The 15,164-nt window shown below is 43.3% G+C and overlaps 1 protein-coding gene across 3 annotated transcripts in view; it reads right to left on the bottom strand.

Moving 5' to 3' along the window:
• AIDA (axin interactor, dorsalization associated) overlaps nucleotides 1-13,453 on the bottom strand; it is a 33,695-nt gene extending 20,242 nt beyond the window's left edge. For 2 of the 3 annotated variants that reach the window (XM_060246125.1, XM_060246134.1), the window contains exons 1-2: nucleotides 13,071-13,453; nucleotides 8,259-8,328 (exon numbers count right to left, since the gene is read on the bottom strand). In XM_060246125.1, the coding sequence (XP_060102108.1) occupies nucleotides 8,259-8,328; nucleotides 13,071-13,180 (180 nt within the window). In that variant the 5' untranslated portion in view covers nucleotides 13,181-13,453. The remainder of the gene's footprint in view (nucleotides 1-8,258; nucleotides 8,329-13,070) is intronic. The other variant, XM_060246116.1, reaches the window with a different exon arrangement.
• Between the last annotated feature and the right edge of the window lie 1,711 nt (nucleotides 13,454-15,164).

Below are 15,164 nucleotides of genomic sequence, written 5' to 3'. Positions count from 1 at the left end.
ACTGTCCACCAGCTCTGCTGTGGAAGTACTGACTGTGCTAATGGAAATTTCACACTGCATGCCATTAACAGCCCAAGCAGAATTTCATTATGTTCTGTGAAAGCAGTAATAATTGACATTACCTTCTATCGTACATACTGTTTGAATATATTTATTATTATTTTCAGCCAGTAGACTCAAGGTAGTTTATTGCACATTTATTGTTATCTGTATGCACTTCATAATATCATAATAGAAAAGGCATGTACAGGAGCCAGTGTGTTAAGAGGTCACAGCCTTAGTGTGGAGAAGCAGGTGTGACCACCTAGAAGGAGTCAACCAACTGAAGAAATTCAGCTAGTGTAATAAGACAAACAGGATCAGCTTCAGTTATTTGCCAAGAGACCACTGTGTATCTCAAAGCGCTCTACACCTTTAAACATAGTTCTGCATGCAAAGCAGGCGGAGATACAGCTGAAGTGGAGTTCTTAGGCTAATTCCACATGCAACTCCATTGTATCAAGGCAAAGAACTTTCCTGTTACTCCTTGTAGTTCATGCACATAAAGCCCAGTTTGTCCTGAATTTCTTATCTGCCCACTGCTTTAGGTTTTCCCTGCTAGTTGCTTGGCCCTTCCTTCTCAGAACATCAGGATCTCAATACTTCCTTTGTCCCTGCAGCTCAAGTGCAATGAGAATATTCTTATTTGCTGTGTACCAATTTGCTATTCTAGCTAGCTTTCATTGCAATGGAAGAGAATTACTTTTCAGCGAAAGATTGCTGACATTTAGAAGTCAGAACCACAGAACTTCAGCATTTTGCAAAGACATGAAATAGAGAGGAATGCATAAGAATGATGCATATCCATGATATATATTAGTTATAGCATATTTGTACACACATTTAATGGAAAAAGGGACATTTACACAGGGCTGCCAGAGAGGGGGACAAAATGGGGGGCCTCAATGTCAGCTTGAAGGGCCCCAGCTGGGGCTCTCTGACAGCCAACTCAGTAGAATTTAGCTTCCCTTGGAATGCCTCTGTTCTGCTTTTTCTACTGCCATCTCTCTCTCCCTTTCCCCGCCCCCCCCCCCAACTGAGCAAGAGTAAGAGACAGACAGATGCTGGGAGTTCTCAATTTCCTCTGCCTGCCCCCTTCCTGCACCTCACATTCTGTGTGCTGGGAAGGCAGCACATGGTGCTCCTTCTCCTGAGTATGATGATTGGCATGGCATCAGCCAGTCCCTCATCTGTCCTCCTCCTTGCATGATCTGCCTTGCAAAAAGCCTTTTGCTGTCCCATTTCCTGAGCTAAATAGATACACTTCTCTACCACAAGAACAGAGATGTAAATGGTAAATGAGCTTCTAGGTGGAACCAGTGGAAGAGGTGAAGAGGAGAGAGAACCTCAATTATCTCATGCCCCAGTGAAAAGTATGATAGAGAGGGCAGGGTTGTTAAAACTCACATTGTGATGCTGGAGACAAAAAAGTTTCCAGGCAGTTAAAAGATCAGTGTCTAAAAAGGAGTGGGAGTGCCAGATAAGGCTGCTAGCTGACCAAGAGAGAGAGAGTTGGCTTGCACCTGTGCCTTTAGTGGCAGCCTGCACTATAGAAATCAGCAAGGGAAATTCTGACAAAACAGAACAAGCACTTATTACTGGCTTAAAAATCTTGAGAGTCCCTTGGACTGCAAGAAGATCAAATTAGTCAGTCCTAAGGGAAATCAACCCAGGCTGTTCCCTGGAAGGTCAGATGCTGAAGCTCAGATACTTTGGCCACCAATTGAGAAGGGAGCACTCACTGGAGAAGATCCTGATGCTGGGAAAGGCAGAAGGCAAAAGAAGAAGGGGATGGCAAAAGATGAGACGGCTGGACAGTGTTACTAATGTAACAAACATGAATTTGAGTAGACTTCGGAGGATGGTGGAAGACAGAGGGGCCTGGTGTGACTTTGTCCATGGGGTCGCAAAGAGTTGGACTCAACTGTGCGACTGAACAACAAAAAAAAGCTCAAGTTGCTGTGAGACGCACAGGAGTAGCTTTTGGTAACAGTATGTCAATTTCTGGGACTCTGCACCCTGTCAATGTAAGGTAATCTGTTCCCCCCCTGAAAAAGGTAAAGATAGTCCCCTGTGCAAGCACCAGTCATTTTTGACTTTGGGGTGACGTTGCTTTCACGTTTTCATGGCAGACTTTTTATGGGGTGGTTTGCCATTGCCTTCCCCAGTCATCTACACTTTTCCCCCATCAAGCTGGGTACTCATTTTACCAACCTTGGAAGGATGGAAGGCTGAGTCAACCTGGAGCAGGCTACCTGAACCAGCTTCCACTGGAATCGAACTCAGGTCAAGAGCAGAGGGCTCTGACTGCAGTACTGCAGCTTTACCACTCTGCGCCACAGGGCTCTGTTCCCCCTCTACTCCTCCAGAATACAATGCAAGCCAGCCCAGGCAACTGATTTAGCATACATTTTCTCCCTAGATCAAGACTAAAGTACCTCAGTTGGCATCTTATCCACCCACATAACTCAGGAATTGAAGTTTTACATCTCAGTGGACAATGTTCCCATCAACTGATCCTTCACGTGCCCACCACATAATATTGCCATCTGGATCCTCTGCTTGTGGGCTGAATTGTCTGTGAAAATGAACCCTCTTGCTCTCCTTCCACCACTGCTGCTGTCAAGCCATACAAGCAAAATGAGTTCATCTTATCTTAAAACACTTAATATACAAGCCTCCTGCCTGCTATTTCTATTTTCTGGTGTTTCCTATAAACAAGGGAGCAGGAGTACTCAGCCTACTTATTACTATCTTATTACTTATTATTATCTGAGCATGGCAGCTCAGTTGAGAGTCTCTGGGTAAAAACAAAAGGAGTAAGAAATAAAAGTGATATTATTCTGGGGGTCTGCTATAGACCACCAAGCCAGGCAGGGATGAGATACTTCTACAACTGATTGCAAAGTTCTCCAAGAGAAGAGATACAGTGATCATGGGAGATTTCAATTACCAGGACATCTGTTGAAAGTCCAACTCTGCTAAAAATGAAAAGTCAAATAGATTCCTGACTTGTCTTGCTGACAACTTCCATTTCCAGAAAGTAAAGGAAACAAGGGGATCTGCTATCTTGGATGTGATTCTCACCAACAAGGAAGAATTGATTGAAGAAGTGGAAATAGTGGGCACCCTGGGCAGTAGTGACCATGTGATTTTGGAATTTACAGTCTTAGGGAAGGGGAAAGCTATACGTAGTCAGTCTTATAGGACGGACTTCAGAAAGGCAAACTTCGATAAACTTAGAACTATGCTGGGTAAAATCCCATGGTCAGAAATACTTAGGAAGAAGGGGGTTCAGGAGAGGTGGGAGTTTCTTAAAAGTGAAATACTGAAAGTGCAATCACAGACAATTCCTATAAGAAAAAATGGAAAAAGCCTAAAAAAGCCAAGTTGGCTCCATAAACAGTTCTCTATAGACTTGAGAAATAAAAAAGACTCCTTTAGGAATTGGAAGGAGGGCCTTATAACCAAGGATGAATATAAACAAATCACCAGTGCTTGTAGAGAAAAAGTTAGGAAAGCTAAAGCTCAGTATGAGCTTAGGCTGCCCAAAGATGCTAAAAACAACAAAAAAGGGTTCTTTTCTTATGTTCAGAGTAAGAAAAAGAGCAAGGACATGGTAAGCCCATCGCGAGCGAGGGCAAGAAAGTGAAATTGTAACAGGTAATGAAGAGACGGCGGAACTGCTCAATTCCTACTTTTCCTTAGTCTTCTCGTCTGAGGGAAACGGTGCTCAACATGGCAAAAACAGAACATATAAAGAGGGTATGAAGTTCCAACCTAGGATCAGCATAGGGGTAGTACATAAACACCTAGTTTCTTTAAATGAAACTAAGTCCTCAGGGCCAGATGAATAGCATCCAAGGGTTCTAAAAGAGCTTGCGGATGTAATTTCTGAGCCTCTGGCTATTATTTTTAAGAATTCTTGGAGAACAGGAGACGTGCTAGAAGATTGGAGGAGGGCGAATGTTGTCCCCATCTTCAAGAAGGGGAAAAAAGACGATCCGGGTAACTACCGACCCGTCAGCTTGATGTCTATACCTGGAAAAGTTTTAGAACAAATAATCAAACAGTCGGTCCTGGAACATTTAGATAGAATGGATGTGATTACTAAGAGCCAGATGGGTTTCTCAAGAACAAGTCATGTCAAACTAACCTGATCTCTTTTTTTTTGAGAAAGTGACTACCTTGCTGGATCAGGGGAATGCTGTAGACATCGTTTATCTTGATTTCAGTAAGGCTTTTGATTCCACGTACTATGCTTGTTGACTAGTTGGTAAAATGTGGTTTGGATCCTTTTACCGTTAGGTGGATCTGTAACTGGTTGACAGATCGCACCCAAAGAGTGCCTGTGAATGGTTCCTCATCCTCTTGGAGAGGAGTGACAAGTGGAGTGCTTCAAGGATCTGTCCTGGGACCTGTTTTGTTAAACATCTTTAAAAATGATTTGGATGAAGGAATAGAGGGAATGCTTATTAAATTTGCAGATGATACTAAATTGGGAGGGGTTGCAAACACAGAAGAAGACAGAAACAGGATACAAGATTATCTTGACAGGCTGGAAAACTGGGCTAAAATCAATAAAATGAATTTTAACAGGGATAAATGTAAAGTTCTGCATTTAGGTAGGAAAAATGCAATGCATGGTTATAGGATGGGGGAGACTTGTCTTAGCAGTAGTATGTGGGAAAAGGATCTAGGGGTCTTAGTGGATCATACGCTGAACATGAGTCAACAGTGTGATGCAGTGGCTAAAAAGGCAAATGCAATTTTGGGCTGTATCAACAGAAGTATAGTTTCCAGATCACGTGATGTGATATTGCTTTACTCTGCTCTGGTAAGACCTCACCTGGAGTATTGTGTTCAGTTTTGGGCACCACATTTTAAGAAGGATATAGACAAGCTGGAACAGGGTCCAGAAGAGGGCGATGAAGATGGTGAGGGGTCTGGAGACAAAGTCCCATGAGGAAAGGTTGAAGGAGCTGGGGATGTTTAGCCTGGAGAGCAGGTGGCTGAGAGGTGATATGATCACCATCTTCAAGTACCTGAAGGGCTGTCATATAGAGGATGGTATGGAATTGTTTTCTGTGGCCCCAGAAGGTAGGACCAGAACCAATCGGTTGAAATTAAATCAAAAGAGTTTCTGGTTCAACATTAGGAAGAATTTCCAGACCGTTAGAGCGGTTCCTCAGTGGAACAGGGTTCCTCAGGAGGTGGTGGGCTCTCCTTCCTTGAAGGTTTTTAAACAGAGGCTAGATGGCCATCTGACAGCAATGAAGATCCTGTGAATTTAGGGGGAGGTGTTTGTGAGTTTCCTGCATTATGCAGGGGGTTGGACTAGATGACCCTAGTGGTCCCTTCCAACTCTATGATTCTACTAGCATTATTTGGTTAGGTAAACAGTCTAACAATTTCTAGTCCTGTAGTTCAAGTTACAAATCTTTAGCAGAGGTAATCAACAATGTTGATTTAGAATCACTAATAAGAATATATGGGCAATGTCTGACAAAATTTCAGAAGTTTTTTTGGGGGGGGGACTTCTAGTAACCATTTCTCCTGATGGTTCCAGTCATAGATTTCCATATTCTTGCCTTGATCTATGGTGGTGGAAGTGTTGCCATCACAGCTGACTCATGGGCACCCTATAATGTTTTCATGATCAGAGATATTCAGAAGTGGCTTACCATTGCCTGCCTCTGCTTCACAACCCTGGATTTCCTTGGTGGTCTCTCATCCAAGTACTAAACAGGGCTGACTCTGCTTAACTTCTGTGATCTGACTAGATTGGGCTAGCCTGGGCCATCCACAGCCCTTTTCAAAAGATTCCAATTCAGGATCAATGTATGGACACTTACTCATAAAATATAATTTATTCTAGTTACAGGAAACACACTTTTTGCAGAATACACAGTGTCATGAGCCTTGACGAGGAGAAGCTGGAAGGGTTAACAGACCTGGAAGAGTTGCCAGCCAGTTCCTCAGCTGAACAAACAGCTGCTGGCCCATCAATGGAGGAAGTAGAGAAAGAAGTACTTTTCTCCCTTTCTCACAATACAAGGACTCGTGGGCATTCAATGAAATTGCAGAGCAGACAGGTTAAAACGGATAAAAGGAAGTACTTCTTCACCCAAAGGGTGATTAACATGTGGAATTCACTGCCACAGGAGGTGGTGGCGGCCACAAGCATAGCCAGCTTCAAGAGGGGTTTAGATAAAAATATGGAGCAGAGGTCCATCAGTGGTTATTAGCCACAGTGTGTGTGTATATATATAAAAAAAATTTGCCACTGTGTGACACAGAGTGTTGGACTGGATGGGCCATTGGCCTGATCTAACATGGCTTCTCTTATGTTCTTAATCACTCTCCAGGCACCAGTGTCAGCTGTTGACGATCAATCTCCTCCAGGTTCTTCTCCTCCCATCTCACGAGTTTGAAGCAGGCTCCGGAAAGAACTTTCAGAGCAAAGACATGAGGCACACCAATGCTTCAAATCTCTCAGCCCTGAGTTCTAGCAGAGTCACTGCCACCCAGGGAGCAGGCTGATTGAGATTCCCATATAGCTCCCACCCAGGACCGGGTAACCCTGCCGAAGCAAAAGTCTATTCTCTGGCTTGCATCCATGCTCCTTCCTGATCCTGACCTGCTTGATTTCCTTGGCACCCTGACCTTGTGGCTTTTGGACATTGACTTCTGATTCCGGTTTGTGATTCTGCATTGGTGAGTTGGCTCCTGCTTGACTTCCTGGACTTTGACCTTGGACTGGCTTTGGACTCCTGACTGCCTGCACCCTGAGAATGTAACACATAGTGCTGGCTAAGCATCTGCTGGGCTCTCTGTTCCCAAACTACAACCTGCACGTAACAGTCCACCATCTCTACACTGGAATGTTGTCATCCTAATAATTCCTCAATAGCTACAGCAATACAGTTGCTTTCAGTCACTGAAGTTTTGCCTTTTTTGGGCTCAGATAAAGGACATATGTCTGGTGCCTGTACACCATATATTCATCTGCAGAAATGTAAGTTTAACAACTTGACTGCGACAGTGCTATGGTACCCTATTCTCCATCCCCTCTTTCAGGCACACTCTGGCAGGTTTTTCCTTCTTTCTGACAAATCTTCCACTAAGACCAAAGTCAAAGCTTAAAAGGTAAGGCAGCCTGTTGAAATGAAGCAGCAGCATAATACTCAGAATTGCTGGGCAAAAAAGGAAATGGGGATTGTTGAAAGGATTTTTTGATGGGGAGAACTGAAAAAGTAAAAATTTTGTCTCTTGCAGCTGTTTATCCTCTGAAGCATTTGACATTCAGCCTGAAGGACAAAAAACTGTAAGGAAAGGATACAGAATGATGATGACCACATCATCATAAGCAGAAAAGCCCGACCACATTATCAAGGGCCAATAAGTTAGCCAGGTCATACATTCATTTATTGTACTGTATAGAAAATGTTCTTTCCTAATATAAACAGTTTTCATTAAGTGACATTATGGTTAATAACCTTGTTCAGTTACAAAGTAGCACCTAAAGTACTGGCTAGAAAATGAAATTATTTATTTACATTATTTATAGCCTGCCTTTCTCATTGAGACTCAAGGTGGATTGCACACAGTAAGTCAATACAACCAAGAGGATGTGATATCCAATAAGCAGTGTAATAAAGTTAGGACTGCAGAAATCTCACACCAAGCAAAGCGCAGCACTTAATATAAGAGGATGCAACAGGCAAAATATTGATATCATGCATCTTGATTTTTTCAAAGTCGTGACCCAATTTCTCAGAATTTTAAAATAAAACTATCAAATATTTTATCTTAAATCAACAGTCTAATCTAGCATGTTTACTGCCACATGTATACTTATAAACTGCTGATGAACCACCAACCAACAATATTTTCTCTTTTTGCATTACACTAAACTTCCAGGGCAGTGCCCAGTTCCATGGAATACAGATAAAACTTCTAGTGACTTCAAGGGCAGTGAATTTTAAAGACAATGACTGCAGGCATCAGTGTGGGTCTATTAGCAAAAAAAAAGTCTAAATCAGTAATGGGATCTTATTAGGACCAACCCAAATGTCCAAGCAAACAAATTTTCTCAGAATTTGGGGAGCACAAATGCATTTTAACCATTCTGTTATACCTCAACACATCCAAGTAAAATGACGCTGTACTTGTATTTAAAGACTGTTCTTCCACAAAAATGGATACACATCACATACCTTTTGATCTTCTGTGAACTCTGAGTTGTTGGGTTGAGATTGAACCTCCTTTTGTAGGTGTCTTGCCAAACTGAACAGAGGAGGAAAAAAGAGAAGACTTGAATGCTTTGTGGAGTTTTGAATTGTACAAGATAATACAATACTCATTATGAATTTAATCCAGTGGAAAAAAATTCTGCTGACAGAAAGAGGTATAATTTCTACTAATTCAACCCATACTGCCCCCACCCAGTAGCAGAATGTTGGGCTTCAGCAAGAGGCAAGGAAGTTTTGCTCTGCTGATGGAAGTCCTCTACTTCACTGCAAATTAACTGAAGGATCTAAGAGTTCTGAAAACTTTTTTAGATTGGTACCTGTATACTTCACATTCGCAGCAGCCTTCTACCTTAAAGGGGACAGCAGATTTACTAAGTTATGTATAGCAATAAAACCTGGGACAAAAATACAAATCCACATATTTAAGAGATTCTACCTTATATAAGGGTTTCCACCAACAAATAGCTTTTATTTCCATTAGATATTCCAATTATCTATTGGAAGGGAGAATATTAATTGCATCTTGCACAGAGATTGCTCTTCAAGAATGAAGGCAACCCTTCCCCTACCCAAGTTCTGAGAAGTATCAGAAAAAGTTACATTTGCAGAGTAGTAGCACCTGCATCAGACACTGCAACTGCAAGAAGTATGTGTGACCAGGGAATAAAAAACCTTGCAAAGCAAAGTCTTTCTAGCCCTATCATTCTCTTCAGTTAAGGCTCATCACCCTTAACTATTGTGATTGGTGAGAACGAAGAGCTTGAAGCAGCTACATAATTGTCAAAGCACCTTCTAAGAGAACATCAAAGTTACAGACTATATTATAAATTGCAGAAATATCTTTTCTTTCTTTTATAATTCAGACCATGGGTAACTTCATCCAAGATCATACAGATGGCAAGCATGTGAAACAGGGCTAGGATGCAAACAGCTATCTTCGTCCCAGAAGCAACCCCACCCCCTAGCCCCATACCTAGGAAGCTCCACAAACATCTTCCAGCAATGGGAAGAAGCAGTGGAGCGAGAGAAGTTCAGCTGTTCAGCTGGAGACTGCCCAGTCTGCATTTGCTGTACATCAGGATTTGTGCCTTCACCAACACAAGTATGTGGGAAACTATAAAAACAATCAAGGGGGGACCGTTTATTTCTATACTCTGAGTTTATAGTTACACCTATTGCCAACATAATTTCTCAAAAAGTCAAACAATATGAAAATAATGCAAATTGTTTTCAAATTGTTATCTGGGGTTCTTTTAAGTTTTGGATATTCACAAAACAAAAGACAACTTATGGAAGAGCAGCTTCTGTGAAAGAAGAAAGAACTGTTTTTCCAGTTACTGAGCTCTTCTTGCAATGTGTAGCTGCAAACAGGAAATGGATGCACTTTATGATACATTCTTCATTTGTAAAAATCAACAGTAAGGAACTGAAGGAAAACCTCCTCTGTAACCTGTAAGCTTAAAAAATCCCACAAACCTCCATAGCTTTCACAAAAGCAAAAAAAAATTCCTGATCTGATAAATCAGTGTAAAGGGTTCACTGAAAGTCTGAAAACTGCTGCCACAGAAGAGTATTATTCCTCTACTGTGTTACATAGAGAGTTGTCAAGCTGCCATGTTTTCTCCAAGCATAGTTGTTCTTGCCATTGCTTGATAGTGACAAAGACAACCTTGAGCATTCATGTTTATCTCAAGCCATGAACCAGGAAGATCATTAACAAAACTTTCACTGTCTTCCCCCCACAGTTCAAAGTAAGGAAACCCAAGAAAGTTAGCTTTGGATTTTTCCAGCAGAGGGATTCAATGCAGTAAGAGAAGACAAATGGGATGGAGGGAAACACCTGGAGCAATTATGCAGATGGGAACTGGGCTTAACACATCAGGAAGACCTTGTACCTCTTCTAGCTCCTGCACATGCCTCCATAGAAATCTTCTAAAATTGCAGGACAAATTTTTACCTGCAGAACATGTGCCCCCAAAGCAAAACTCAGTATTTTCTGCTTTTTTTGTTATTTTGTAACCTATGAGATTAGTCCATACTCCAACGTGGCTAAATGAAGAATCTCATATGTATGGTACTTCTGCACTTCTTCCAGCACTGCACACAGACCAAGAGACGCAATGGGTGTATCTGGGCTCATGTCCTTGAAGTACTAAGAATACTAATTCACTTCTCCATATAGACTGAGTTGGCCTGGGGTGCTACTTTTACTGGGTGAGGTTGGCAGGCTTGGAAATAGATCCCAAGCTCCAAAAAAAGCTTTTTGATAGCCTTGCGTACAAGACAATAAGAGACAAGAAAGGAAGGTGAAGAGGAGAAGATTCTAGAAGTTTGGAAAAATATGCAGTTGAGGAAAAAATATTGTTGGGGATCTTAGCTGCATGAACACCTACAAATAACAGTATTTGTCTTTATGTTAAATGTACTGTATACAACCTGATTTTGATAAAGATCAGATGTCCCACAGTGATTTATGTACCTTTCCAGAGCGTAACAGGTATCTACTTAACAGCAAGAAAAACAGCTGATACTCATGCATATATAATTTGGTTTTTGAAAAGCAGACATCTGATTTTGCCAAAATTGGCTGGAAAAATCCAGGTGTGGAATGGATTTCCCCATAGTTATATATTTCACATTTACAAAGCATTCTTACAAATCAGTGCTTTGTCTTTTGTGCAAGCCTAAACAGCTCTTTGAATTCCAGCCTTTTGCAAGACAAGAGCAGTTATAATCAATGTTCCCTCTATGCTGCAGAGTCTTGAGAGCAAAAATTCTACTTTGTGAGCTACTGGCATTATAGCCCTTTATGGCCGAGGACCTGCCTACGTGAGGGACCATCTGTCCTCACACGTTCCACAGAGGGTACTAAGATCAGGAACTCAACATCTTTTAGTGATCCCCGGGATGGGAGAGGCAAGACTGACCAGGGATCGCGCCGTCTCAGTAGCAGCCCCCCACTGGTGGAACCAGCTACCAGAAGAGGTTAGGGCCTTCCGGGACCTCACCCAGTTCCGCAAGGCCTGTAAGACCATACTTTTCCGGCTTGCTTTCAGCTGACCTTTGAGACCTATAACAGCAGGAGGAATCCAGGACATACTGACGTCATCGTAACTGAATAACACCAAAATGTTATTAACACCAACTGTTTTAAATTGTTCTGCTTCTACATGGTTTAACAAATACCAGGCACCAAGTCATCATGGCACCAAGAAATTACACTGTGGTGCTTGCTACTTTCAGCAATGATTTTATTGTAGTATCTCTTAGCAATCCACAGTGGAAGCACAAAGAATGGATCCAACCATGCTTTCCATTTTGACTGATAAAAAAAGAATATGTTTGAGTTCTTGGGACCTGCACAGTCAAAAGCCATGCTGAACAGCAGTCTGTAATAAGGAGGATGATTCAGGAGCTAACTGTATGAGAAAAATAAATGCGTGTGAAGTTCTTATCACTGTTTATTTGTGCACAAGGTTGAATTCATTTTTTAGCCATCTGCTTTTTACACTAGCTCCAATATTTAGTTAAATGGAGATCTTTAGCAAGAAACAATAATGAAATTGTGAGAAATTTAGAAAGATTAGGCTCTGGTTCGAGATTAGGTTTTTTTTTTGCAGTGGTAATATTTATGTGCTACAATACTTTGATCATAGTTGTAATAAAATTATCAGAAGCAATGCAAAGGTCAGGATTATGTTTTGTGGTAGTAAAAATTAGAAAACGTCGTCATTAAAATGCAAAACCCTGAAGGCTGCAAAATGAGCCTGGCTTCAAAATTTTGGGGCTGGCTTCTAGAGCCAAAGAAAATTTGTCAAGGTCTGTTCTACTCAGGCCACTGGAACTATAGGAACTGAGCTGTACACAAAGGCTTCCAGTCCTGAGAACCACAGAATGAAACATATCCAGATTGCAATGTGGGAATAACAGGTAGTTCCCAAAGGCAAACTTCTGTAGGATATCACAGCTCTGTCAAGTGGGGCTATACGTATGGGAAGCGAGATGGCGTTAAACTGTCTAGTTCCCTTTGCTTCATCCCTATTGCTTTTCGTTTGAAGCACCCACACACACTCCCTTGTGCAATGGGGAAGGTTGAGGACGAGTGTTTTTTGCACCGATCCCGCCAAACAAGAGGAGTCAAGACGGTGCGATGACGAAACTATCCCATCAGGCGCCCCCTCCAGGGTTCCCTACTGCACCCCCGAGCGCCTTGCAGCCCTGGCCCCTCCATGACGTTAGCACCAAGACACAAACAGACGCCCCTCCCCCTACTAGGACCCCAGAGACAGGCATAAAACGCCTTCAGAGCCTCCCCAAACCAAGCCCGCCCAAAATAAAACAAGAGTTCAGGGGCACCTTAAAGACTGAACATTTATTCCAGTAGAAACTTGCGTGAGCCAGAGCTTACTTCATCAGGTACATGGAGTTGCAAAGCTATTAAGTCCGTGTTTTGCTTTATATTTGCAACAGAAAAAGCTAAGTGGGAGGGAGCCAATACAAAGAGTCAGTTTACAACAAGGCTCTACCGTAGTTCACTTTCAGCCTTTGGCGCTTCATCCCTCTGCCTCACCCAGAGGTCGCCCCCTTGGGCTCCGCCCAGAGCCTCCGACCCCGCCCTTAGAGCACCCCCCCCCCATCTCACGCCGCGCGCCCTCAGCTGCTCAACTTCTCGCTCCACACCACGCCCTTTGCCTGCTGCCTCCTCGCGGCTTCCCCCTCAGCCAGCCCCGGCCCAGCCCTTGGCGCTCCGGCCGCCGCCTCCCGCCCCGCACTCACATCTGATACTCATCTATCGCCTCCACCAGCTGCCCCCAAGAGTCGAAGTCGGTCCCCTTCTTGAAACTGGCGCCCCAGCGCTGCAGGTGACTCCGGGCCGCTTCCGACATGGTCCCAGCGCTGCTAGGGCACCATGCTCACCACGGGGGAGGAGGGAGAGGAGAGGGACAAGGGCTCGCGCCGGCAACCCCCCCCACCCCCCGCTGTGCCCTGCCCAGCCCAGCCAGCGACAGCGCCACTAGTCACCGACCAAGCCCATCTGCCATCGCAACCGAGCTTGGCGGCCGCCTCGCAACACCCCGCCTTGGCCGCCCTAGAATCAGGTTAGGTTGTACTAGTCCCGCCTCCCTTCTTTTTCATCACAAGCGCACTGAAACTATGGCAACGCTTCCGGATCCCGAGAGAAGACATTGAGGATGAAACGACAGGATAAGCACCATAGAGATGGAAGGAGAGCGCCTCTATTTACATCACGCTCTTGGCCCCGCCTGTATTCAAATAAAAACAGGAAGTGAGATATATTTATGTTGCTGTTTGATCTCGTCGGGGTCTCGATATCGGCTTCGTTCAACCGAGATTTTACACGGTATTTGGTGCAAACCACTTATTTTACTGTGTTTCGATGTGCCAGATGCGGCTGTGAAAGATCGGGGTATTGGACGCCAAGCACCGTTGCTACCGAAGCAAAAGCTGTTTCAGTTCCTATGATTGGTCGAAACACTTCCGCCTCCTTGCCTGTTCCTTGCTTGGGCGATGGAGGTCATGTGACTTGTGTCTAGGACTGTTCAGGGGTTCGGACGTGGTTTACTGTTGTCCAGGGGAGTATCCGTGCTCGCGGAAGGGGAAATATAATCTTCGCGATCCTTTACTTTTGGATCTCTGGAGTGGAGGGAGGCTACTCCGTCTCAGGTAAGTGAAAGCCGGATGTGACATGAGAAGGAAAGTGTGGTGCTCCTTCCTGAGCCATCTGCCCTCCTCTCTGATCTTTTTGTTTCCACTGATACAGCCCAATCTTGCTGGGTGGATGTTTACTCGGCGGGACCGCCTTGGAGGTCAGCGGGCAGTCCCTATCCGGTGTAGGCAACAGCGCCCTTAATCCCTTTAAAATCTAAGCGTTTAGAAGCGTCTACAACTTCGTAGGATGGGTGCATGGGAAAGGGAGAGCTGCCTTACGGGGAAAGTCCGGTCTTTTTGTTTCGTCCCTTCTTAGGTACCACCGCCTTGATTCTCAGATATCTGGTCCGTATTCCGACTGTTTCACCACACGCACACCGAAAGCCATTTTCTTGTCCGGACAATAGAGCAGGTTGCGATCCATTTCCTGGCTATTACTTGTTTCTATAATCCTGTAGGCTACTAGCTCTTTAAAAACAAAACAAAACTGAAATGCAATCACTGGAGTAAACGGAACTGATTTCGATAGGCCAAAATTGATTCCACTGTTTGCGTTGAAATTCAGCGCTTTGTATATTTCCCTACTTCCTTCTTACAAGAGTTGCTTTCGATAATTTGCCCTGACTGTTGCTGTTATAATCTACTTTTTAAAAAAAGTTTTAAGTGGGAACGCTCCCAGCTTCGGACAAAATCACAATGCCTAGCAGATCTTTTATTTGACAGCAGGAGAGGGGGTGCTTTCGGATTCATAATCACAAAGATGTAAATAGAGTATTTATAGAAGAAAGCCTCTATCCTAATAAACATCCCTGGGAAGGTGACCTCAATTAATCAGTATTAATAACCCGATTGCAACCACCAGTAATTCAAATATAAAGGTTATGATTGAGGAAGGACTCATCTATTAAAAGAGTTAGAAAAAGAAATCCAATCTGGCAAATGCTCCCGATTTCTAATCTGAATCGTATTTACACGGAAGTAAATACCATTGAGTTCAATGAGATTTCTTTCTAAAGGGATTTACAGTTGCAGCCCAAAACACTTAAACATGACAAGGTTGGTGTACACAAAACCTTAAATTGAGACAATAGAGCAGGGGTTATTTGATCTGTTAGTGTTTTCTGGAAAGTAAATTTTAGCTGCGTGCTCAGTTGATTTTCCACTCACTGATTAGAGTGCTAGGTTTATTGCTTATTATGT

This window comes from Heteronotia binoei, chromosome 1 (assembly GCF_032191835.1).
Source record: "Heteronotia binoei isolate CCM8104 ecotype False Entrance Well chromosome 1, APGP_CSIRO_Hbin_v1, whole genome shotgun sequence".
Classification (NCBI taxonomy): domain Eukaryota; kingdom Metazoa; phylum Chordata; class Lepidosauria; order Squamata; family Gekkonidae; genus Heteronotia; species Heteronotia binoei.
Note: the sequence above shows the minus strand (reverse complement) of the source record. Positions and strands in the feature narration are given on the sequence as shown.